We start from the raw sequence: 24,963 nt of genomic DNA, 5'->3' as shown, positions 1-24,963 counted from the left end.
TCTGGTCTGCCCCGGCGGAGGCGACTACTTATGTACTTATGTACTTATTCCACTCGGGCTTTGGCTACGTCTTGGGCGGAGTCCGGGGGGATGTCTTTAGAGGAGATTTGCCGAGCGGCCACTTGGTCGTCGGGAAATACTTTTTCAAAGCATTACCGGTTAGATGTAGCGGCCCGTTCGGAGGCGAGTTTTGGCGCTGCAGTGCTGACAGAGGCGGCATTGGCGTCCCACCCAGTTTGAGTTTGCTTTGCTACATCCCACTAGTCTCTGGATTCATCTGCTGCTTTGCTATGGAAGGTAAAATTATGGTCTTACCTGTTAATTTTCTTTCCTTTAGAAGCAGCAGATGAATCCAGAGCCCCTCCCCAAGTGCACTGTCTGTGTGTAGGGTGTTTGGTTGATTGGTTTAGTTGGGGCTATGGTTGGTAAATGTATTATTTCATTGCTGAAAAAAAAAAAATAATAATAATAAGAGAAAAACATATTTTCTACTGGAATGGAGTTTTGTGGATGCTCATTCTCCTTTCGGGATGCTTGGGCAAAGTTCATAACTGAATCAACAGGAGGAACACCAGGCTTTAAGGCCAACTGTTAATCAGTTCTCTATCTCCACCTGCTGGTCGATGTGAGCTATACCCACTAGTCTCTGGATTCATCTGCTGCTTCTAAAGGAAAGAAAATTAACAGGTAAGACCATAATTTTACCATCTGTTTAACTTCAATAGAATCTATTGAAGTTAAGCATCCCCATCCTTAGTAAAATGTCTAAAACAATGGTTAGTTTCACTGACCAGGAAGGGAAGTGAGGTGTGCTAGACTGGAGAAGAATAGACTGGAGTCAAATGTAATTTCCAGTATGCCTCTGACAATAACTGTGCACCTGGATCCATTGTATATCCTAAGCTGTCCATCCTAAGCATCAGACATTAGCACCTCTTCGCACCTCTTAGCAGCAAGTTCGTTTGTTATCTTTTAAGCATGATTTAATTAGGGCTGTTTGAAACAGTCGGCCTGGATGCTTTCTGTATGTGAATTCTGCAGGAGCACTTAGGGTTTATCTGCATCAACATCCCAGACTCAGATTGATATAATTTCCCATAGGCCTTTGCTGACATTGGTTAGGGCAACCAGAAATGCTGATTGCTAGCAATAGCTATGCTGACACTCACTACTGTCTGGAATCTTATTTCAGATGGGATGGTAACTTCGGCCAAGCAGTATTACAAAATGTATTCTCTTAATGGCCAACTCTCCTTCCATACCATTGCCGTAAGCTAGGGAGTCCAACATGTGAGAATATGCTGCCTGCTTGTCCTAGGATAAAGTACACTTACTTAGCATAACAGATATTATCTGGGACAGCAGGCAGATATTCTCACAACTCACCCACCTTCCCTGGTTGGTGTCTTAGCTTTCTTACGGAACTGAGGTACCACAAGCCTACATCAGATGGGAAGGCATTTGTTCATGCGTGGTGCAGGCAGTCGCTAAGTTTCTTAAAACTTAAAGTAACAGTACACTTTATAATACTGTCTGTACCGGGGCTCCATGAATGATGTCACTTACATGTGAGACTATATCTGCCTGCTGTCCTGGATAACACCTGTTATGGTAAGTAACTGTGCTTTATCTGCTGTCATTTACTGTATTATGTTGCTATATTATAATAGAAAAAAACAAGTTCTGTTGTTTCATGACATACTTATTTTATGGTAAGTAACTGTGCTTTATCTGCTGTCATTTACTGTATTATGTTGCTATATTATAATAGAAAAAAACAAGTTCTGTTGTTTCATGACATACTTATTACCACAGAGAGTCCCATAAGAAATGCTTTCATAGGCACATTTTTATACTAAAGTAGCCTTAATATCATGAAATGTGTGCATATCGTCTTGCCATGATTCTCTGTAAAAACACATCTTTTCATTGGTCATGTCTCTGTTTTCTTCCAGAGAAAAGAACAGATAAATCTGCTGTGTCTGGTGCTATTCGCTTGCAGATCAATGTGGAGATAAAGGGAGAAGAGAAAGTGGCCCCTTATCATGTTCAGTATACATGCCTTCATGAAGTAGGTAGTCCAGAGTAATACTCGTATCAAAAGTACAAACCCTAGGAAAGAAAAATTTACTTTAATCTTTTTTTGTTCATGAAATTCTCCTATTATCTACAACAGGGATGGCCAACCTGTGGCTTGCCATTAAATTTTATGCTGCCTGTGAGACCATGAAATATATGTAATGTAATGTAATGTAATTTATTTCTTATATACCGCTACATCCGTTAGGTTCTAAGCGGTTTACAGAAAATATACATTAAGATTAGAAATAAGAAAGGTACTTGAAAAATTCCCTTACTGTCCCGAAGGCTCACAATCTAACTAAAGTACCTGGAGGGTAATAGAGAAGTGAAAAGTAGAGTTAGAGGAAAAATAAAAATAAAATAAACATTTTAACAAGACAGCATTGATCTTAATACTTTGGAAGGTAGAAGAGAGGAGAGAAAGGAATAGAAGCAGAAGGGGGAAATTTAAATGATAGAAATAGAACAAAACAAAGACAAAAGGCAAAACAATAGATAAGATTAAAGATAAATCATAAGCTGGAAAGAAAAATAAAATAAAACTTTGTCTTCAATCCACGGTTTCAGCGTCAGTGATGAAGTGGAGCAAGTAAGTTTAGGAGGAGCGATTGACGTTTCCAGAAAGGACTTCTTCAGGGAAGAGACTTGGCCGACAGTCCCAGGATGCCTATGTCTCCTCCCCTGCGATGTTCTCCCATCCATGCATTCCCTCCCAGACACACTGCCCGTGCCCCAGCCGCTCCAAGGAGGCTGCCCCAGATGAGGCCCACGGTGAATGCAGGATTCTCTCCTCTGCGGGAAAGCCGCCCGGAGCCGACAGTCGATCTTCTTAGCGGATTGCATGGGGGGAAGAGTTCACACTCTTGGTAGGATCGGGTCTGTGTGCTCTCGGTGGTTGTGGCTGGTCTCGTTGCTGCTTAGGTGTAAAAGCAGTTGATCTCCACTGCTGCTGATATTTAAAAGCAGGCAGATTGATCTCTCCAATGGACTGCAGGGGGAGGAGTTCACACTCACTGAAAATGTCATTAACCACTGTTTGGCAATTTAAAATTTTCTTTTTCACAAATATGTGTTATGTTAATCAGGTTTTCGATTCTGCCTTTACCTATTCAGTTCAAGGTTGGATTAAATTACAAGAGGTTGGGTCAGTTACCCAGGAAGTTACAATTGATAGTTTGACAATAGGGTTGCTAGTACAGGTAGATCAGTACAACTATTAATACAATTAGGTTATAGTTACAAATACATACTTCGTTTTGTCCCAGGAGTTGCATTAGACAGTTTAGGAATGGGCTTTTTCAATAGTCATTCAGTTACTTCTGGGTTGGCTCCCTGTCTTGGTAGAGAAATGTTTTTAGAAGTTAGAAAGGGGTGGGGGTTAAATCTTCTTGGTGTATGATATTGAAAATTTTTCAAGTGATGTTGTATTATATTTGGTTGATATTTACTGTACACTTGATGTAAGTTTAAAAATGAATAAAGAAATTATAAAAAAAAAAGAAAAAAAGAAGTTTTCTGAACCTGAGATAGTGGTCACAAGATCGTAGTGTAAATGGACGTTTGTTCCATCATTTTGCTAATTCATATTGGATGGATAAGGTCATTTGCTGGGTAGACTTTATATTGTTGAATGCTGGGAATTTGAAATAGAAAAGATTTCTGGTGGAATATCTTTTGGAGGCACTCTGGAGTAGGGTGGCTAACTTAGGTAGGTGAGGACATTCCCTCTCAGGATCTTAAAGGCAGTTTATTTCCATTATTTTAAGTTTACATTTTAACACATTTATCACTAAAGGTCCCTGAGTTATGTACATTTTTGGTCCCAACGTCTGAAAAGGATAATACTGACATTCACGCTGCCCTCTATTTATAAAGGTTATCAACCCTTGCTTTACCGTGTGGGCATCAACATCACTTCCTTTTTTTTAAATCAAGGACATTTTTATTAGTATTTTATATACAGAAAAAAACATTAAGAAACAATAATAACCCCCTCCCCTTTTTTCCTCACATAGCAAATAATATAAGCCTTTAAGAAAAGTTGTGACATAAATTTTGTCATGTATGAAGATATTTTGTAAGAGAAGACCATTTTGCAACATACAATAAAGAACTTTTTTTTCTTTGCTAAATAATAATTCTGATCTATATGTGGGGCATAAAATATTCCACCAATTTAAATAAGTAACTAAATGTAATTTTTTCCAAGAGCATTAAACATTCCTAATTCCTATAGTTATTAAAGTATCGAATAGATAAGTCATTTTTTGAAAGTGAGTCTTGCAAACGCAAAGATTTTAAGATTAAAAATTTAAAACTTATAGGAATATGTAAATGAAAAATAGTACAAATTGTGATCATATTTGCTGCCAAAAATTAGTGATACATGTGCATTCAAATATATGTTTAAGAGTTCCAGTTCGTTCATTACAAGACCAACAAATTTTAGATAGAGAAGAATTTTTATAATGAGATTTTAATGGAGTCCACAAAGAACGATGTACTAGAAAAAAACATGGATTGCACTACTGAAGAAGATTTGGTGGAATGAATTGTTTGAAGCCAGAAACTATTCCGTTCAGATTCTAATCTAATCTAATCTAATCTAAACCTTAAGTTTATATACCGCATCAGTAAAAGTATGACACATGTTCTCCTCCCACACCCTACGTAATCCTAAAAGATTAAGGAAAGAAAACCCCTTCAACATACAATAGAAACGAGAGGCTGTATGACCCAGTAATTTGAACATGGAACAGTATTTGATTAAATCTGGTTGTAACTTAAGATTTACAATAGATATATCACATTTACGTATTGCCGATTTAAGTTGCAGCCATCAAAAAAAAAATGTCTGCCAAATGATGTGAAACTTGTATTTCAGCAAAAGATTTTCATAAAGAAGAGGACTGATTGATCAATGCTTTAATATCCCTTATACCCTTATCTTGCCATTTAGACCAAGAAATAGGTTTTTTATCAATAAGCAATTGGGAATTATTCCACAATGAAAAAAGTTTGAGACCATGCAGTGTCTAAATAAGTCAAAGTATCTAAGAACCAAATAAGTATTTATAATAATAGGATTACTTAACTTATTGTTATATTTAAGAAATCCCAGTAATCTATTTAAAGGAATAGGAGAAGAAATCGTATCCTCAAATAATAACCAATTAGATGATGACAAATCTATAGAAGAAAACCAGTCCAAGCTCTGTCTGAGAATAAAGGCTTTATGATACAAAAGTAGATAAGGAAAAGCAACACCTTCCCGACTTTTTTAGGAGTTTTTAATTTTGCCAACACTATCCATGGAGACTTATTGTTCCATAGAAACCTAGCCAGCATTCTTTCCACAGTTTTATAAAAAGGAAGAGGAAATAAGAGGGGAAACATACTAAAGATATATATTATTTGGGGTAAGATTATCATTTTTAGGGAGTCCAACCTTTCCCACCACGAAAGATGCAGCGGAGACCATTTATTAATAACATCTTTAACCTTATTGACGATAAGTGTCATTAAGTTTGGAGGAAGTCAGCAAATCTCTGTCAAATAAAACACCAAGATATTTAATATGAGATGTAACCCAACGTAATGGACAGTCTGCTAAGGAAAAAGGAGCACAAGCACTGTTGAGAGGCATTATCTCAGATTTATCCCAATTAATTTTATATTCTGACAGATTGGAAAATTTGTAATGATATCAATTAGCTTAGGTATGGAAGTAGCTGGAAGTGATAGGTATAACAAAATGTCATCAGCATATGCTGAAAGCTTGAATTCTTAACTGATTTACTTGAACTCCTGATACAAAAGGATTACATCTAATTGATGCAAGCAAAGGTTCTAAAGCAAGATTGAAGAGAAGAGGTAAGATGAGACATCCTTGGCATGTACGTCTAAATAGTAGAAAAGGAGTCGAAATGCTATCATTAGCTACAATTTTAGCTATAAGATTGATGTAAAGCAATGAAATCTAAAGGGAATTGAAAAGTATCAAGAACTTATCAAAAGTCGTTTCAACATCCAAAGAGACCGCTACATATGGCTGATTTTGCAAATAAGTATGATGAAGGATGTTAGAAAATGACCTTGTATTATCAGAACCATATCTTTGTTTCATAAAACCAACTTGATCTCTATGAATAAGGAAATGTAAGCAAGTTTCTAACTTATTACACAATATTTTTGCATAAATCTTATAATAGTCATTTAATAATGAAATTGGTCAATAATTCTTCACTAAGTTTGGGTCTCTATTAGGTTTTGGCAATACAATAACATTAGCTTCAAAAAATGTCTCTAATGAGTCATTGTTTGCTAGTAGTGTACTATAATACTTAAGCAATTTTAAAGATTTTTTTGAAGAAAAGGTTTTATAGAATTCTGATAGTATTCCATCTGGACCCGGAACCTTTGTCAGGGCAAGTGAACCAATGGCTTCAATAATCTCTTCATTTGTCATTTTCTCTTTCAAGTGTTCTTGCTGCTCTGAAGATAACTTAGGAAGATTAATTCTAGAGAAGAATGATGTAAATTCCTCTTCAGATGCTTGGTATTCAGCTCTGTAAAAATCCTTGTAATATGTTTGAAATTCCTGTAAAATATCAGATGCTAAAAGGAGTATTTTATTAGAAGAGAATATAATACTAGCCATTCTCTGTTTGATTCTTTTTCCTTTGACATAAGAAGCCAGGAATTTGCCAGTTTTATTAGATTCAGAATAATATGTTGCAAATTGTCTAAAAGTAACAGCAGATACAATGTTAGAGAACATCTCGTTATACTGGAATTTGAATTTTTGCAGTTTGGAGAACTTTAATTGGTTGAAATGACTATATAATTTGGACTCTAAAGCTGCTATATCTTTTTCCAGAGCTTTAAACTTTGCCTGGTTGGTTTTCCTCTGAAAAGCAGTAAAACTAATAATCTCTCCATGTAACTATGCTTTATAAGACTCCCAGACAGTAGAGGAGATGCTGTCTTTATCACTATAGGTAAAAAAAAATTCCTCAGACAACTTGGCAATATGAGATACAAAATTTGGATCTTGAAGCAAAAAAGTATTCAATCTCCAGAACCTCACTGATTCTTATAAGAACATAAGCAGTGCCTCTGCTGGGTCAGACCAGAGGTCCATCATGCCCAGCAGCCCACTCACGCGGCAGCCCATCAGGTCCAGGACCTGCATATTAATCCTCTATCTATACCCTTCAATCCCCTTTTCCTTCAGAAAAACATCTAATCCTTTCTTGAAACCCAATACCTTACTCTGTCCTACCATACCCTCTGGAAGCTAGACATGACATCGCAGCATGATCTGATATTGAAATCTCATGTATTTCTGAGAATTGAAGCATAGGAACTAAGTCTTTAGAGATTAAAAAATAGTCAAGTCTTGAGTATGAATGGTGGGGAGCAGAATAAAATGTTAGAAACATAGAAGATGACGGCAGAAAAGGGCCATAGCCCATCAAGTCTGCCCACTCTATTAATCCTCCCCAAACTACCCCCCAAGGGGTCACTCACAGGTGGCATCACCTCTACACTGCCCTCGTAGAGATCCGACGTGGGCATCCCATTTTTCTTGATATGTTAATTGAATTAAAAAAACTCTTTTGAGTCATCACAATTCTGACTTTGGTTGTTTCGATGACATGAGCCAAAGGTATAAAAAGCTTAGAAAAATTATTTCAGTGCCTTTATAGCAACTAACATAGTAACATAGTAGATGACAGCAGATAAAGAACTGAATGGGCCATCCAGTCTGCCCAACCTGATTCAATTTAAATTTTTTTAAATTAATATCTTATGATACTGTGATATTTGGAATGTCTATGAGAAAAAAAGAGTCAGATATCATCGTGTAACAATAAACTTTTATTGATCATGACAGGAGTTGCCATCCAACATATTACTAATAACTGGAAAGACCACAGTAGACTTAATTTTAATTTCTGTTGGAATTTGTTGTGTCACCTATATAGAATGGAAAGATCACTGGCGGCACAGAATGGAAATTATAAAAATTTTATAAAAATATGGGAGCCATTAACATCTTTTTGTCATGATTAAATGCCATTTTTCTATTAATTATACACCACTTAGTGTTGGGAGGGGGGAGGGTTTCTATTGGAGGGTTTATGATCTTACAATTAATAATGGGCTTAGAGGGAGGGTGGGGGGAGGGTTGCTTTTATGTTTATAAAGTATACTGATAAGATGTTCAAGTGGTCTATTTAATATTGTTAATATGAATTTTGTACACTTGATGAAAGCTAAAAAATGAATAAAGAATTAAAAAAATTTTTTTTTTTAATTTTTTTTTAGCTATTTCTGGGCAAGAATCCAAAGCTCTACCCGGTACTGTGCTTGGGTTCCAACTGCCCTCCAGCACAGGCATATTGGTCCAAGGTGGTAGGATTCATCTCAGAAGTCTTAGGTTTTTAGGTTGTTCAGTCTAGTGAAGCCGTCTGCGCAATGCGCAGCGGCAGCGAAAAGAGCGAACAGAATGCTAGGAATGATTAAAAAGGGGATCACGAACAGATCGGAGAAGGTTATCATGCTGCTGTACCGGGCCATGGTATGCCCTCACCTGGAATACTGCATCCAACATTGGTCACCGTACATGAAGAAGGACACGGTACTACTCGAAAGGGTCCAGAGAAGAGTGACTAAAATGGGGTTGGAGGAGTTGCCCAACAGTAAGAGATTAGAGAAGCAGGGCCTCTTCTCCCTTGAAAAGAGGAGACTGACAGGAGACATGATCGAAACATTAAGATAATGAAGGGAATAGACTTAGTAGATAAAGACAGGTTGTTCACCTTCTCCAATGTAGAGAAAACGAGAGGACACTCTAAAGTTGAAAGGGGATAGATTTCGTACAAACGTTAGGAAGTTATTCTTTACCCAGAGAGTTGTAGAGAACTGGAATGCTCTTCCAGAGTCTTGTTATAAGGGAAAACACCCTCCAGGGATTCAAGATGAGGATGGATAAGTTCCAGCTGAACCAGAACGAATGCAGGTAGGGTTGGTCTCAGGGCACTGGTCTTTGACCTGGGGGCCGCCGCATGAGTGGACTCCTGTGCGCGATGGACCACTGGTCTGACCCAGAAGCAGCTGTTCTTATATTCTTATTGATCAATTCTTGGAGGGCATGGATTTACCCCATTTGACGAGGGGGAGGGGGGAATCGGATCAGCTTTCCTTGCCAATTAGTGAAGATGAGATACTCTGTGCCATTGGTGACATGCAAGTGGGAAAAGCACCAGGATTGGATGGTTATTCCACCAAATTTTATAAAGTTTTTAAGCACTATTTGGTGAAACCATTGGCTGTTTTCCTCAATGGCCTTGGGGAGGGATCTTTGCTACCCCATTCTTGGCGGCTTGCAGGAGTTACCCTGCTTTTGAAACCGGGTAAGAACCCCACGCAATGTGGCTCGTATAGGCCTATATCTCTCCTGGGAGTAGATTATAAGGTATTTACTTGGAGACTTCAGAGGTATATGCCTCAACTAGTTAAAGATGATCAAGCTGGATTTATTCAGGGCCGCCAGACGTTTGATAACATCCGGTGGTTATGTCATTTAGTGTAGTCCATGCAAAGCGGTAATGAGTCTGCCTTAATTTGGGGTATAGATGCAGAGAAGGCATTTGATAGGGCATATTGGCCCTATCTTTTTAGGTTGTTGAGGAAGTTGGGATTGGGAGATTCCTATTTGACTTGGTTGCCGTTGGCGTGATTATAAATTAATGGCTTATACTCAGATAGTTTTCCCCTGAGACGGGGTACCCGTCAGGGTTGTGCCCTTTCGCCAGTCCTTTTTGCATTGGTTATGGAGCCTTTAGTTCAATTGGTGCACCAGTAGCCTGAGATTAGGAGGATATCGTATGGAGGAATGGAACAAAAAATTTTACTTTTTGCAGACGATGTTCTGTTTATTTTAACTAGTCCCTGTGAGTCGTTAGCGGCTGTGTCGACTTTGCTGGAGCACTTTGGTTGGGTTTTGGGGTTTAAGGTTAATGGTACTAAATCAGAGATCTTGGTCTTGTCGCTTACTGAAATTGAACGGGGTCATATAGCGTCAACATTCCTGTATAAATGGGTGTCTCCCTCGTTGCGTTATTTGGGAGTCAATTTGACTAGCAATCTGTCTGACTTGTATGCTGTAAATTACCCGGGTCTGATAACACAGATTTTGCAAGAGCTTGAATGATAGAAACATTTGACTGTATCATGGTTAGGACAGGTTCATAAAAAACTGCACCCTCCAAACATACAGGACAAGAAAATCACCTTTCTTTACAAAAAAGGGAGAAAAGACCTCAGTGTCTAATAGGGGCTCTTTAGGCTTCCCATATAGACAGGCTGGTATTAAACAGAGTTTAATCCTAGCAGACACATCCTTGGTCAAAAAAACTCCCAGTTAATATGTGAACTTCTATTCTTATTTTTCTTATAGTTTTATATATTTTTCAAATTTATTCTTCAAGCAATTCCTGACAGGAGTGGAAGCGGGTGTATAATCGCTCAAATCCCTGACGAAGCATTTTTTGCGAAACAGGGGCCCCTGTTGGATGTTTTGGAAGAATGTTTGATTGGTAGCTTTTTTCCATGGAGCAGTTTTTCCTGCTTTCTTTACTCCAGGACTACACCTGAATACCTAAATACTCAGATAAGTGACCTCTATTTTTGAAAACAATTGCTTGAAGAATAAATTTGAAAAATATAAGAAAAGTATAGAAAAATATATAAAACTATAAGAAAAATAAGAATAGAAGTTCACATATTAACTGGGAGTTTTTTTGACCAAGGATGTGTCTGCTAGGATTAAACTCTGTTTAATACCAGCCTGTCTATATGGGAAGCCTAAAGAGCCCCTATTAGACACTGAGGTCTTTTCTCCCTTTTTTGTAAAGAAAGGTGATTTTCTTGTCCTGTATGTTTGGAGGGTGCAGTTTTTTTTTAATTTATTTTGGGCATCCTTTTCTTGAATTTTTTTTATATTTAGGACAGGTTCATGCCATAAAAATGGTGGTTCTTCCAAAATTACTGTATTTGTTTTCAACACTACCCATACCGCTGCCATTTTCTTTTGTTAAGTGGTTAGAGAAAATAATCTTTTCATATGTATAGAATAATAAAATTATCTAGTTTTCAGAGAAACATGCTTTATCAGTGTAAGCAACATGTGGGGGTATGGCAGTTCACCTCTTTAGATCTTATTATCAGGCAGCGCAATTGTAATATTTAGTTAGTTGGTGGTGGGCATCTAGGAAAGGCTGGGTGCACATGGAACAATCGTTGTTTTCCTGGGCTCTCCTTTGGGTGATTCCCTGGTTGCCAGTTGACAATATACAGGACCTGGCAACTATTGATCATCCTATTCTACGCCATGTTTTGCTTATGTGGGTGCAGCTTTGTAGTATTTTCAGGGTACAGCTATAGCATATGCTCCTCATTTTGTCCAAGGGGAAATTGATAAGGTATTCCTTCATTGGGCGAATCAAGGGCTCCAAACGCTAGGACAGTTGTTGGTAGATGGGGAGTTGGCTTCCTTTTCTTATTTAGAATCTGAGTATGGATTGAGGGCTTGGGATTTATTTCATTATAAGAGCTTTCTTTCGTAGGCAAGTGTTTTATGACCTGAGTCAGACCCCTTCCTTGTTGGAGCAGACATTCTTACAGGGTTCAGGAAGGGGGACAATTACGCATCGGTACAATGCAATTTAACAGCCTATTCCAACTCCAGTTAGATATAAAGCATCTTGGAGCAGATGTTGGGCAAACATGAAAGGAAAGAGTAGGAACGACACTTGGGCTCCCTGCTTTGTGTCTCTGTTGCCAGCTCAATGGTGGAGAATGGATATAAGATGATCTACCAGTGGTACTATACCCCTGTGCAACTGAACAGTATGTTTGGGAAGGATACAGATCTGTGTTGGCAGCAATGTGGATCTCCTGGTTCTTTTCTCCATATCTGGTGACTTTGCCCTCCAGCACAGGCATATTGGTCCAAGGTGGTGGGATTCATCTCAGAAGTCTCTGGAGACGGGAGTGATTCCTGGGGATTGGAGGAGAGCGGATGTGGTCCCTATTCATAAAAGTGGTCACAGGGATGAAGCAGGAAACTACAGGCCGGTGAGCCTCACTTCAGTTGTTGGAAAAATAATGGAAGTGTTGCTGAAAGAAAGGATAGTGTATTTCCTTGAATCTAATGGGTTACAGGATCCGAGGCAACATGGCTTTACAAAAGGTAAATCGTGCCAAACGAACCTGATTGAATTTTTTGATTGGGTGACCAGAGAGCTGGATCAAGGACATATGCTAGATGTAATTTACTTGGATTTCAGCAAAGCCTTTGATACAGTTCCTCATAGGAGGCTGTTGAACAAACTTGAAGGGCTGAAGTTAGGACCCAAAGTGGTGAACTGGGTCAGAAACTGGCTATCGGACAGACGCCAGAGGGTGGTGGTTAATGGAAGTCGCTCGAGGGAGGGAAAGGTGACTAGTGGAGTCCCTCAGGGTTCGGTACTGGGGCCAATCCTGTTCAATATGTATGTAAGTGACATTGCTGAAGGGCTAGAAGGAAAAGTGTGCCTTTTTGCAGATGATACCAAGATTTGTAACAGAGTAGACACCGAAGAGGGAGTGGATAATATGAAAAAGGATCTGCAAAAGTTAGAGGAATGGTCTAATGCCTGGCAACTAAAATTCAATGCAAAGAAATGCAGAGTAATGCATTTGGGGATTAATAATAGGAAGGAACCGTATATGCTGGGAGGAGAGAAGCTGATATGCACGGACGGAGAGAGGGACCTTGGGGTGATAGTGTCCGAAGATCTAAAGGCGAAAAAACAGTGTGATAAGGCAGTGGCTGCTGCCAGAAGGATTCTGGGCTGTATAAAGAGAGGCGTAGTCAGTAGAAGGAAGAAGGTGTTGATGCCCCTGTACAGGTCATTGGTGAGGCCCCACTTGGAGTATTGTGTTCAGTTTTGGAGACCGTATCTGGCGAAAGACATAAGAAGACTTGAGGCGGTCCAGAGGAGGGCGATGAAAATGATAGGAGGCTTGCGCCAGAAGACGTATGAGGAGAGACTGGAAGACCTGAATATGTATACCCTAGAGGAAAGGAGAGACAGGGGAGATATGATTCAGACGTTCAAATACTTAAAGGGTATTAACGTAGAACAAAATCTTTTCCAGAGAAAGGAAAATGGTAAAACCAGAGGACATAATTTGAGGTTGAGGGGTGGTAGATTCAGGGGCAATGTTAGGAAATTCTACTTTACGGAGAGGGTGGTGGATGCCTGGAATGCGCTCCCGAGAGAGGTGGTGGAGAGTAAAACTGTGACTGAGTTCAAAGAAGCGTGGGATGAACACAGAAGATTTAGAATCAGAAAATAATATTAAATATTGAACTAGGCCAGTTACTGGGCAGACTTGCACGGTCTGTGTCTGTATATGGCCGTTTGGTGGAGGATGGGCTGGGGAGGGCTTCAATGGCTGGGAGGGTGTAGATGGGCTGGAGTAAGTCTTAACAGAGATTTTGGCAGTTGGAACTCAAGCACAGTACCGGGTAAAGCTTTGGATTCTCGCCCAGAAATAGCTAAGAAGAAAAAAAAAAAATAAAAAAATAAAAAATTTAAATTGAATCAGGTTGGGCAGACTGGATGGACCATTCGGGTCTTTATCTGCCGTCATCTACTATGTTACTATGTTAAGTCTTAGGTTTTCAGGTTGTTCAGTCTAGTGAATATTGTTTGCTCAATATAGTCTCACAGACCTTGCAGTTACACTATTGTAAATTGATTGCTGTGGTGATGACAGTGGTGCGCCTGTTGCCAACTGCTACTTGGAAATCAGTGGACCTTCCGCCCATGGAGGCTATACATTCTAAAGTAAATTATGTATACAATATGTCCAAGCTAACAGCTTTGTGTAGAAATCGTATGGGGCCTTTTCAGAAAGTTTGGTCGTCTTATATTACTTGGAGGGAGATAACTGATGAAGTATCTGTTTAAACGACCATCCGGGGGGTTCTCTATATACTCTCTGTCTGTTCTCCATATGTACTATGGGTATTCTTGCTTTTCTGGGTAATTTTCTTTTTTGATTGCTTAGACTCTCTTTGGGGTGAGGGGGTGTGATTAGGGGGGAGGGGGATGTTTGGAGTTTGGGTTGGGGGTAATGACGAGTGATTAAGCCGTGTACTGAAGAACTATGGTATATCTTCTGTATAGTGTAAGACCCTGTGATTACCAGTTTGCATTATTTTGTATGGTGTGGAGTAGAAGACGGCAGATAAAGTCTGCCCAACCTGATTCAATTTAAATTTTTTCTTCTTAGCTATTTCTGGGCAAGAATCTAAAGCTCAACTTGGTATTGTGCTTGGGTTCCAACTGCCGAAATCTCTGATAAAACCTACTCCAGTCCATCTAAACCAGTGGTCTCAAACTCAAACCCTTTGCGGGGCCACATTTTGGATTTGTAGGTACTTGGAGGGCCGCAGAAAAAATAGTTAATGTCTTATTAAAGAAATGACAATTTTGCATGAGGTTAAACTCTTTATAGTTTTATAAAACTTTCCTTTAACAGTTAAAAGGAAAGATATATAAACTATAAAGAGTTTTACCTCATGCAAAATTGTCATTTCTTTAATAAGACATTAACTATTTTTTCTGCGGCCCTCCAAGTACTCTATTTTTTCTGCAGCACTCACATTTAAAGTTTAATATCTTTTCTTTCTCAAAACTGGCACATTTCAATCACTAAATTGAAAATAAAATCATTTTCCTACCTTTGGTAATTTCATCAGTCTCTGGTTGCACTTTATTCTTCTGACTGTGCATCCAATATTTCTTCCCTTCTTTCAGCCTCCTGTATGCTTCCTCTCCTCCAGACCTCATTCCCTCCCCCAACTTTTTCTTTCTTTCTCTATGTCTGTCTTTATCTCATTCCGTGTCCATTTTTTGCTTTGTTTCTGGCTCCCTTCCCCCCCTTCTTTTTTTCTTCCTTCCTGCCCTCCCCCATGCCACCGCCGCTGGGGAATAGGCTGCTGCCGCTGCCATCATCGGGAACAGGCCGAGATATCCCTGCTTCTCTTCTCCACGGGGCCGACCAACTCTCGCCGCCCAACGTCAATTCTAACGTCGGAAAGGACATTCCGGGCAGCCAGGCAGCGATTGGCTAGCCAGAACGTCCTCTCAACGTCAGAATTGACATCGGGCAGCGAGAATTGGTCGGCCCCGCAGGGAAGAGAAGCAGGGAGATCAAAGAACACGGTGCCGGCCTGTTCCCCGATGGCAGCGGTGAGAAGGGAAGGGAAGCAGGTTGGGCACCACTGCTCTAGACGAGCCGCACTCTAGGGAGAACGGTGGAAGTTGGCCAGCTGTGCACCCCCTAGGGGCGTGCACCCGGGGCGGACCCCCCCCCCCCCCTTGGTACGCCACTGGAGCAGCAGCGTGTCTGGCCGGCTCGTTCCGTTCAAAGCCACGGGTGGCGGCTCCTTGCAAGATCCGCACCTGCGTCTGAAGCCTCTCTGATGTGACGTCAGAGAGGCTTCCGATGCAGGAGTGGATAGCGCAAGGAGCCGCCAACCCGCGGCTTTGAACGGAATGAGCCAGCTAGACACGTTGCTGCTCCAAAAGGAAGAGAATGATCCAGTCCAGACTGCGGGCCGCAAATAAAATCTGGAGAGCCACATGCGGCCCGCGTGTTTGAGACCACTGATCTAAACCCTCCCAGCCATTGAAGCCCTCTGCAGCCCATCCTCCCCCAAACAGCCATATACAGGATTAGACCGTGCTAGTCTGCCCAGTACTGGCCTTAGTTCAATATTTAATATTATTTTCTGATTCTGGCTTTGCATTGTAATTTATGCTATTATTCTAATAAACCTATTTTTTTAAATCTCATTTTAATTATTAAACTGATATTGTAAAAAGTCTAATTTTGGCATTAAGCCTAATACATTGTTCACAAATTTAGTCACCATCTCGAGAGTTGTCCGCTGCTACTTTCTCCTGTAAGCATGTTATCCCAGGACATGCAGGCAGGTATTTTCACTAATGGGTGACGTGATCCAATGGAGCCCCGATGCGGATGCTTCTTTGAAGAAAACTCGAAGTTTCGAGTCGGCCGCACCACGCATGAGTGAGTGCCTTCCCTCCTGATGCACCGGGCGTGTCTCCTCAGTTCTTACTTTTCCGCGGAGCCGAGAAGTCAGTCTTCGACTCTCTGCGCAAAGTTCCTTCGCTTGTGCCTTCTAAGTCCGCGGTTTTGATTTTAATTAATCGTAATCGCTGATTTTCATCATGTTTTATTGTTTTTAAAAAAAAATTTCTTCGTACCATTCGACCGAGCAGGCCACGTGGCCGCAGCCCCGCGGCTTCGATCTTGCGGCGGAGCTTTTTTGGCCTATGTCCCGGCCTATCACCGGTTTTAAAAAGTGTGACAAGTGCCAGCGCGCGATTTCGCTAACGGACCCTAATCAACACTGTGTTCGGTGTCTCGGGCCTGAACACATCCTGAAATCATGCCGGCCTTGCTCCACACTCACCGCACGTGCTTTCAAGCACCGTTGCGTCCTGTGGGAATCGCTCTTCATGGAGTCCTCGACGGAGCCGTCGACCTCAAAGGGACCCGCACCTTTGACATCATCCGCAGCCCCACAGTCTTCCACCTCTGCGGCGCCGAGTCTCATCAAGCCTGCCTCATTTGTCCCGGCTCAGACTCCAGCGCCTGCTGCGATGCCTTCCTCAACCTCCTCAGGTCAGGTAGCCCAGCAGCCCATTCCCCTAGTCGTATTGAAAGTGCCCAAGGCCTCGAAGTCCAAGCACTCACACGCTGCTTTGAGGGAACACGAGGCCCGCGCAGGTGGTCCCATTTCAGATGCGGATCCATCCTTGCCGGCCTCGTTCGAGACCATGCTACAGAAGCACTTCATCAAGCTCTTTACCACGATGGAGCCTCAGCTTCTCTCCCAAATCCAGCCTGGGCACGCGGAGGCCTCCCACAAGGTCGAGCCGCCTCCAGTGCCTCAGTGGGGAACACACTCTCAACAGGGAGCAGAGTCTCTGCATGCATCGCAAGGAGCAAAGTCTTTGCCCATGCCACCTTTGGAACTGATACACTCGATACAAGGAGCAGAGTCTTTGCGAGTGCCTCCGTTGGAGCCGAATCACTCGATGCAAGGAGCAGAGTCTTTGCGAGTGCCTCCGTTGGAGCCGATTCATTCAATGCAAGGAGCAGAGTCTTTGCGAATGCCTCCATTGGAACCGATCACCCCGACGGGGTTCGAAACCTCTACGGCAGCAACCCCTGCTTCGATCGACCGCTTCCAGCCCCATTCACTTCCTGGGGGCCTCAACGAAGCCTGCCTCGCCCCGTCCATCGAGGCCAACCTCTCGACATCGATCGAGGCATTCCTCGAGACATTCATCCAGGCATGCCTCGCCTCGGCGGAAACAAGCATACCTGGAGTATTCACCTCCACCGATGCCAGAACTCGAGGACACAAAGGGATCTTTCTCACCATCTCGATCCCTGTCCCCAGCAGACCCGGAAGCCTCGACATCGAGCCCATCACAGAGCCAGGCAACGGCAGACCAACTGTCCTTTTCCTTGTTCCTCCGACAGATAATAATAATAATAATAACAGCTTATATACCGCAATACCGTGAAGTTCTATGGCTGAGGACATGGACATACCATTGGACACGGGTTCCAAATTCTCAAAGGAATACCTGGAGACTATGCACCTCCCTCAACCACCCGCTGAGTCCCTTAAGCTTCCGTTGCACAAGCTTCTGGACCAGACCTTCGCTCGATGCCTCGAGACACCTTACTCCATCCCTGCTGTCCCGAGTAAACTGGACACCGGGTACCGCACGGTCCATCGCAAAGGGTTCAACAGCTCTCAACTCTCTCATCAGTCCCTGTTGGTGGAGTCATCATTGAAGCGATCCCATCCTTCCCAGGTCTATGCCGCCGTCCCACCTGGCAGAGAAGGAAAAATCATGGACTGATTCGGCAGGAGAGTGTACCAGAACTCCATGATGGCCTCGAGAGTTCTGAACTACAACTTCCACTTCACAACATACTTGGAGTTCCTCCTATCAGTATTCCAGAAGTTTATGCCCTACGTGGACACGAGGGCACACTTCGAGTACCAAGAAGCGCTGGCCTCGCTATCCCAGCTCCGGGTACAGTTGATGCAGTCCTCGTACAGCGCCTTTGAGCTCGCGGCTCAGGCAACAGCATGCTCAGGGGCTATGCGCCAGCTGGCATGGCTGAGGACCATCAACATGGATTCCAACCTCCAGGACAGGCTCGCAAACGTTCCCTGCGTTGGCACCAACCTCTTCTACGAACCCATCGAGGCGGTGACCAAGAAGCTATTGGACCATGAACAATCCTTCCAGTTCATCCTACGTCCGAAGCCCAGGCCTGCTCCTCCTCGCCAGCCTCGCCCGCCGTTGGTATACCAGCGGCGCTACCCTCCAAAACAGGCTCCCCCCAGCAGACAGCCTGTGAAGAGACAGCAACCGCAGAAACACCAGCATAAGCCTCAGCCACCAGCTGCACCTAAGGCCCCCCAGCCCTTTTGATTGTCTCAAAGAGGACATTTCCTCCATCTTCCTCCCTTTCTCAGTAAATCCACCCATCGGAGGCCGCCTCCTTCACTTCTACCACCGATGGACGACTATCACCACAGACCTCTGGGTTCTCTCCATCATAAAAGAAGGATACTCCCTTCAGTTTCACCAAGCTCCTCCAGAGCACCCTCCTTCCAGCTTGACCCAGACCGCCCTTCTTCTTCAGGAAGCTCAGGCCTTGTTACAGCTGGGGGCTGTCGAACCAGTCCCCCAGGACCAACAGAACTAGGGGTTTTACTCCCGATACTTCCTTGTTCCAAAGAAGACGGGCGACCTGCGATCCATCTTGGACCTCAGGGTACTCAACAAATATCTGGTCAAAGAAAAGTTTTGCATGCTGACCCTGGCATCACTGTACCCCCTCCTCGAGCAGAACGACTGGTTATGCTCTCTGGATCTCAAGGAGGCCTACACTCACATTCCAATTCATCCAGCCTCCCGTCAATATCTCAGATTCAGGGTGGGACACCTTCACCTCCAATACCGAGTGCTATCCTTCGGCCTGTCCTCGTCACCCAGAGTCTTCACCAAATGCCTGGTTGTGGTGGCTGCAGTACTCAGGAGCCATGGCCTCCAGATGTTTCTTTACCTGGACGATTGGCTCATCAAGGATTCCACATCTCAGGGAGCTGCTCTCGCAATCCAGAAGACAATTTGGTTACTGCAACATCTGGGATTCGAGATCAACTTCCCCAAATCCCACCTGCAACCTTCCCAGACTCTTCCCTTCATTGGAGCGATTCTGGATACTACCCAACTCAGAGCATTCCTCCCGCCCCCACGCAGGGATGCTCTCCTTCATCTCTGCCACTCAGTGTCCTCTCGCACATCCATCTCAGCAAGACAAATGATGGTCCTTCTAGGCCACATGGCCTCTACAGTTCACGTGATTCCGCTTGCCAAGCTTCACCTCAGGATTCCCCAATGGACCCTGGTGTCCCAGTAGTCCCAGACGTCCGACCCTCTGACTCGCCTCATCCGGGTCACTCCTGCTCTACAACAGTCTCTTTGCTGGTGGATGCTCTCCTCCAATCTATCCAGAGGCTTGTTATTCCACACCCCCCACCACCAGAAAGTCCTCACGACCGACTCATCGACTTATGACTGGGGGGCCCATCTGGACAGCCTCCGCACCCAGGGTTACTGGACCAGCATGGACCGCCAGTGCCACATCAATCTCCTGGAACTCATGGCGATCTTCAACGCTCTCCAGACCTTTCAACGTCTCCTTCGCAACCAGGTTGTCCTCATTTGCACAGACAACCAGGTCGCCATGTACTATGTGAACAAGCAGGGAGGCATGGGATCGGCCTCCCTCTGCCAGGAAGCTCTGAAGGTGTGGGATTGGGCGACTCGCAACAACACCTTCCTCAGAGCGGTCTACATTCAGGGGGCGGACAATGCCTTAGCAGACAGCCTGAGTAGTCTTCTGCAACCTCACGAGTGGACCCTCAACTCCACGCCCCTGCATCATATCTTCTCTCTGTGGGGAACGCCTCAGATAGACCTCTTTGCAGCCCCCCACAACTTCTAACTGCCTCACTTCTGCTCCAGGATCTAAACCCCTCAGCGCCTTGAGGCAGATGCATTCCTCCTGGACTGGACGAATCGCTTTCTATATATGTTTCCTCCATTTCCTCTCATCCAAAAGATTCTAGTCAAGCTGAAGTCAGACCAGGCCACCATGATCCTGATTGCTCCACGGTGGACCAGACAACCTTGGTACTCCCTTCTACTTAAACTCAACAGCAGGGAGCCATACCTTCTACCAGTTTTTTCATCTCTGCTTACACAGCATCAAGGATCTCTGCTTCACCCCAACCTGCAGTCTCTACACCTGACAGCTTGGTTCCTCTCAACGTAACCCCTCTACAGTTTTCCCAACTAGTGAGGGACATCCTGGAAGCTTCACGGAAACCCGCTACTAGGCAATGCTACCACCAAAAGTGGACTAGATTCTCTGTCTGGTGTGTTTCCCAACGCCAGGAGCCTCAACACTCCTCCTTGTCTTCAGTTTTGGACTATCTTTTGCACCTGTCTCATTCTGGCCTCAAGTCTTCCTCGATACGAGTCCATCTCAGTGCAATTGCTGCTTTCCATCAGCCTCTCCAAGGGAAACCTATCTGCTCATCCGGTGGTTTCCAGATTCATGAAAGGGCTATTCCATGTCAACCCTCCCCTCAAACCACCTCCAGTGGTTTGGGACCTCAATGTTGTTCTTTCACAACTTATGAAACCTCCATTTGAACCTCTCCACAAGGCTTACCTGAAGTATCTCACTTGGAAAGTGGTGTTTCTCATTGGCCTCACTTCTGCCCAAAGAGTCAGTGAGCTACAAGCCTTGGTTGCGGACCCGCCTTTTACAGTATTCCATCATGACAAGGTGGTTCTCCGCACACACCCGAAATTCTTTCCTAAGGTTGTCTCAGAATTTCATCTCAACCAACCCATCGTCCTGCCAGTGTTCTTTCCGAAGCCACACTCTCACTCTGGAGAATCTGCTCTTCATACTCTGGACTGTAAGCGTGCTTTGGCTTTCTACCTAGAACGCACCAAATCTCACAGAACTGCTCCTCAACTTTTCGTCTCCTTTGATCCAAACAAGTTGGGACGACCTGTATCGAAGCGCACCATCTCCAACTGGATGGCGGCTTGTATCTCTTCCTGCTATGCCCAGGCTGGATTATCCCTTCCTTGTAAGGTCACAGCCCATAAGGTCAGAGCAATGGCAGCCTCTGTTGCCTTCCTCAGATCGACACCGATTGAGGAGATTTGTAAGGCTGCCACTTGGTCCTCGGTTCATACATTCACCTCTCATTATTGTCTGGATACTTTCTCCAGACGGGATGGACAGTTTGGCCAAACAGTCCTACAAAATTTATTCTCCTAAGTTGCCAACTCTCCCACCATCCCATTCTGGTTAGCTTGGAGGTCACCCATTAGTGAGAATACCTGCCTGCTTGTCCTGGGATAAAGCAATGTTACTTACCGTAACAGTTGTTATCCAGGGACAGCAGGCAGCTATTCTCACGTCCCACCCACCTCCCCTGGGTTGGCTTCTCTGCTAGCTAGCTGAACTGAGGAGACACGCCCGGTGCATCGGGCGGGAAGGCACTTGTGCATGTGCGGTGCAGGCGACTTGAAACTTTGAGTTTTCTTCAAAGAAGCGTCCGCATCGGGACTCCATTGGATCACGTCACCCATTAGTGAGAATAGCTGCCTGCTGTCCCTGGATAACAACTGTTATGGTAAGTAACATTGCTTTTTCGCACTAACAAAAGAAAAATCATATAAATTACCTTCCAGTCAGTAATGGTGTCTAGGATGTTAATAGAATTTTTGTGGCCTGTGAGTGTGGCATTAAGCCCAATATTCTCTCTTAACAATAACTACTGTATAGAACAATTAAAGATAGATTTTTAAACTATCTCTGAAGCAGCAATTCTGTGCCTAGTATTTTCTGATGATTTCTTTTTGGGGACACTTTTAGTGATTTTTTTTTTTTACTCTGCTGTTTCAAGAAATTGCATGTTTAAAATTATTCTGTAAGTGCATCTGACCATATCCAAAGAGTATCTTTCCTTTCCTCCTATAAAAACTATCCTTAGTGATCCAAGGATGGCTCACCAAGAGCTGTTTTAGAGGCTAGTAATGCTTTATAGCAGGGGTGCCCAACACGTCGATCGCGATTGACAGGTCGCTCGCTCAAGCGACCCCAGTCGATCGCAGAGCGGGATCCCTTCTTCCCTTCTCTTTTTTCCCCTCCTGACTGGCCTGCTCCTGAATTCTGCTGCTGCCTCCGCTGCTCAACATTTAAAAAAAAAAAAAAAAAACGGCTTCGAGAATTTATGCTCCGGGGGATAACGTGTGCTTGTACCGGCTTCCCTTCTCTTCCCTCTGAAACCGGAAGTTATGTCCGGGGGGGGGTAGAGAAGGGAAGCCAGCACGCACATGTTAGAGCCCCATTCGCGGCCTAAAGCAGGAGACAGGTCAGTAAAGCTTGCGATTTGCTCTTCTTGCAGCCAGGTCCTGCCTACTTTCTGTTTCCTCAAAGGCAGGACCCGGCAGCATTTCTCCCAATAGGTCGATTTTGGGCCGATCAGCCTTCCTCTCCCCGACGTCAATTCTGCCGTCGGAGAGGAAGTTCTGGCCAGCGGAACTTCCTCTCCGACGGCAAAATTGACGTTGGGGAGAGGAATGCTGGTGGGCCCGAAGCAAGGAGAGCTTGGCCGGCGGCGGGCGGCTTTGGGGGCCTGTTATCCGATGGCAGCAGCAGTGGCAGTGGCTTGGGGGAGGGCAGGGAGGGAGAAAGAGGGCAGGCAGGGAGACAGAAGGAAAGAAGAGAAACAGAAAAAAAGAAAGGGGGCATGAAGAGAGAAAGAAAGAGAGGGCAGGGAGAGAAGAAAAAAACGTTGGGGGGGGGAATGAGGTCAGGAGGAGAGGAAGCATACAGGCTAAAAGAAGGGAAGAAAGATTGGATGCACAGTCAGAAGAAGAAAGTGCAACCAGAGACTCATGAAATCACCAGACAAGGTAGGAAAAATGATTTTATTTTAAATTTAGTGATCAAAATGTGTCTGAATTTATATCTGCTCTCTATATTTTACAATATGGTCCCCTTTTACTAAACCGCAATGGCGGTTTTTAGCGCAGGGAGCCTATGAGCGTCGAAAGCAGCGCTGGGCATTCAGCGCAACTCCCTGCGCTAAACACTGCTATCGTGGTTTAGTAAAAAGGGAGGGGGTGGGTATTTGTCTATTTTTGTATGGTTGTTACTGAGGTGACAGTGCATAGAGTCATCTGCTTTGACCTCTTTGAAAAAACCCCGGAATAGGAATGACAATTAACAATTCTATGCGTACAGTGTGCGTTGTGGGTTTTTTTAATTTTATTATTGGTAGATTATTTTGACTTGGTCATTTTAAAAGTAGCTTGCAAGCCCAAAAAATGTGGGCACCCCTGCTTTATAGTATAGCTAGAAAAATGCTTTTTCTCCTTTCAGAATCTTTTTCATCACCTCACTGACATTCAAGGGAATGGAGTGGTAAAGATACCTGAAGCCAAAGGTGATGATGCCTGGAAGGTTTACTTTGATGAAACAGCACAAGAAATAGTGGATGAATTTGCAATGCGCTATGGGATAGAGTCAATATATCAGGCTATGACGTAAGTTAACCATTTTCTTTTCCCATCTCAGTTTCCTAAATAACCTTTCTAGCAGTCTTTAACTAGGATAAAAGTGTTAATGTTATGATTGTGTTGGTCAATTTTATGCTTTTTAATCTTTCTTTTGTTGCACAAAAAAGACTGCCTTTACTAACCATTAATACTAGTCTCAGCACACCGTTTTTTTAAATACATTTCTATTTTAGTCAGTTTTCTCTAGGATTGTGGGGCTCTAGTCCTAAATCATTGATCATTTAAGTATTTCCCATTTTTAAAGCTGTGCTGGTCCCACAGTCTGACTTTTAGACCAAGAATATAATCTTGTGTTGCAGAAGTTAATAGCAATATAAATGAGCTGGTCCATATTTAAAAAAACATTTATACAGTCATCACCCTGTATTAACCATTTAATTGCCACAGCGAAGATGAAACCCCAATATGCCAGACTCTGCATACAGTACACCACAAGAGAAATAGAAAGAAATGCATTTCTTCCTGAACACTCCAAAATATAAAAAAACAGATATAAATTTTCAAAATTAACACATTTCAATTACTAAATTGAAAATGAAAATATTTTTCCTACCTTTATTATCTGGTGATTTTATTTTTCTGATCATCATTATTGTTTATTGGAAGCTTCTATACCACTACTAATGACTGGGGAGTCAATTCTGAGCAGTTTGTATGAGCTTCAGTAAAAGTGATAACAATACCTGAGCTTCAGTAGTGGATTTACAATACATGAGCTTCGGTAATGGTGTTACAATACATGAGCTAAATATATGTGAATCTTACCTATTTATAAATCACTCCTTCAAATAATAGTGCTCCACACTTTATCACCAAAAATACAGATGGACTGCTGCTTAAGCCACACTTCTTACTTACTTACTTTCGGTAGAAAGATCCCAGAAGTGATGACAGACACTTTAATGTGCGGGCAAATCTACAATAATCTGGAGATTCTTAAAACTTGGAGATTCTAAAAATTTGAAGATCCTGAACATGATACTTAATATAGCACAACAAACAGTGTTAAGTCCAATAA

At 43.1% G+C, this 24,963-nt stretch overlaps 1 protein-coding gene across 6 annotated transcripts in view; it reads left to right on the top strand.

Annotated features, from left to right (window-relative positions):
• The window catches only part of UNC13B (unc-13 homolog B), an 837,582-nt gene that overhangs the window by 536,199 nt on the left and 276,420 nt on the right, over positions 1-24,963 (top strand). For all 6 annotated transcript variants that reach the window (XM_033936000.1, XM_033936018.1, XM_033936037.1 and 3 more), the window contains 2 exons: positions 1,956-2,071; positions 23,749-23,912. In XM_033936000.1, the coding sequence (XP_033791891.1) occupies positions 1,956-2,071; positions 23,749-23,912 (280 nt within the window). The remainder of the gene's footprint in view (positions 1-1,955; positions 2,072-23,748; positions 23,913-24,963) is intronic.

Source organism: Geotrypetes seraphini, chromosome 1, assembly GCF_902459505.1.
Source record: "Geotrypetes seraphini chromosome 1, aGeoSer1.1, whole genome shotgun sequence".
Classification (NCBI taxonomy): domain Eukaryota; kingdom Metazoa; phylum Chordata; class Amphibia; order Gymnophiona; family Dermophiidae; genus Geotrypetes; species Geotrypetes seraphini.
The sequence above is the reverse complement of the archived record's forward strand: the minus strand, read 5'-3'. Positions and strand labels throughout refer to the sequence as shown.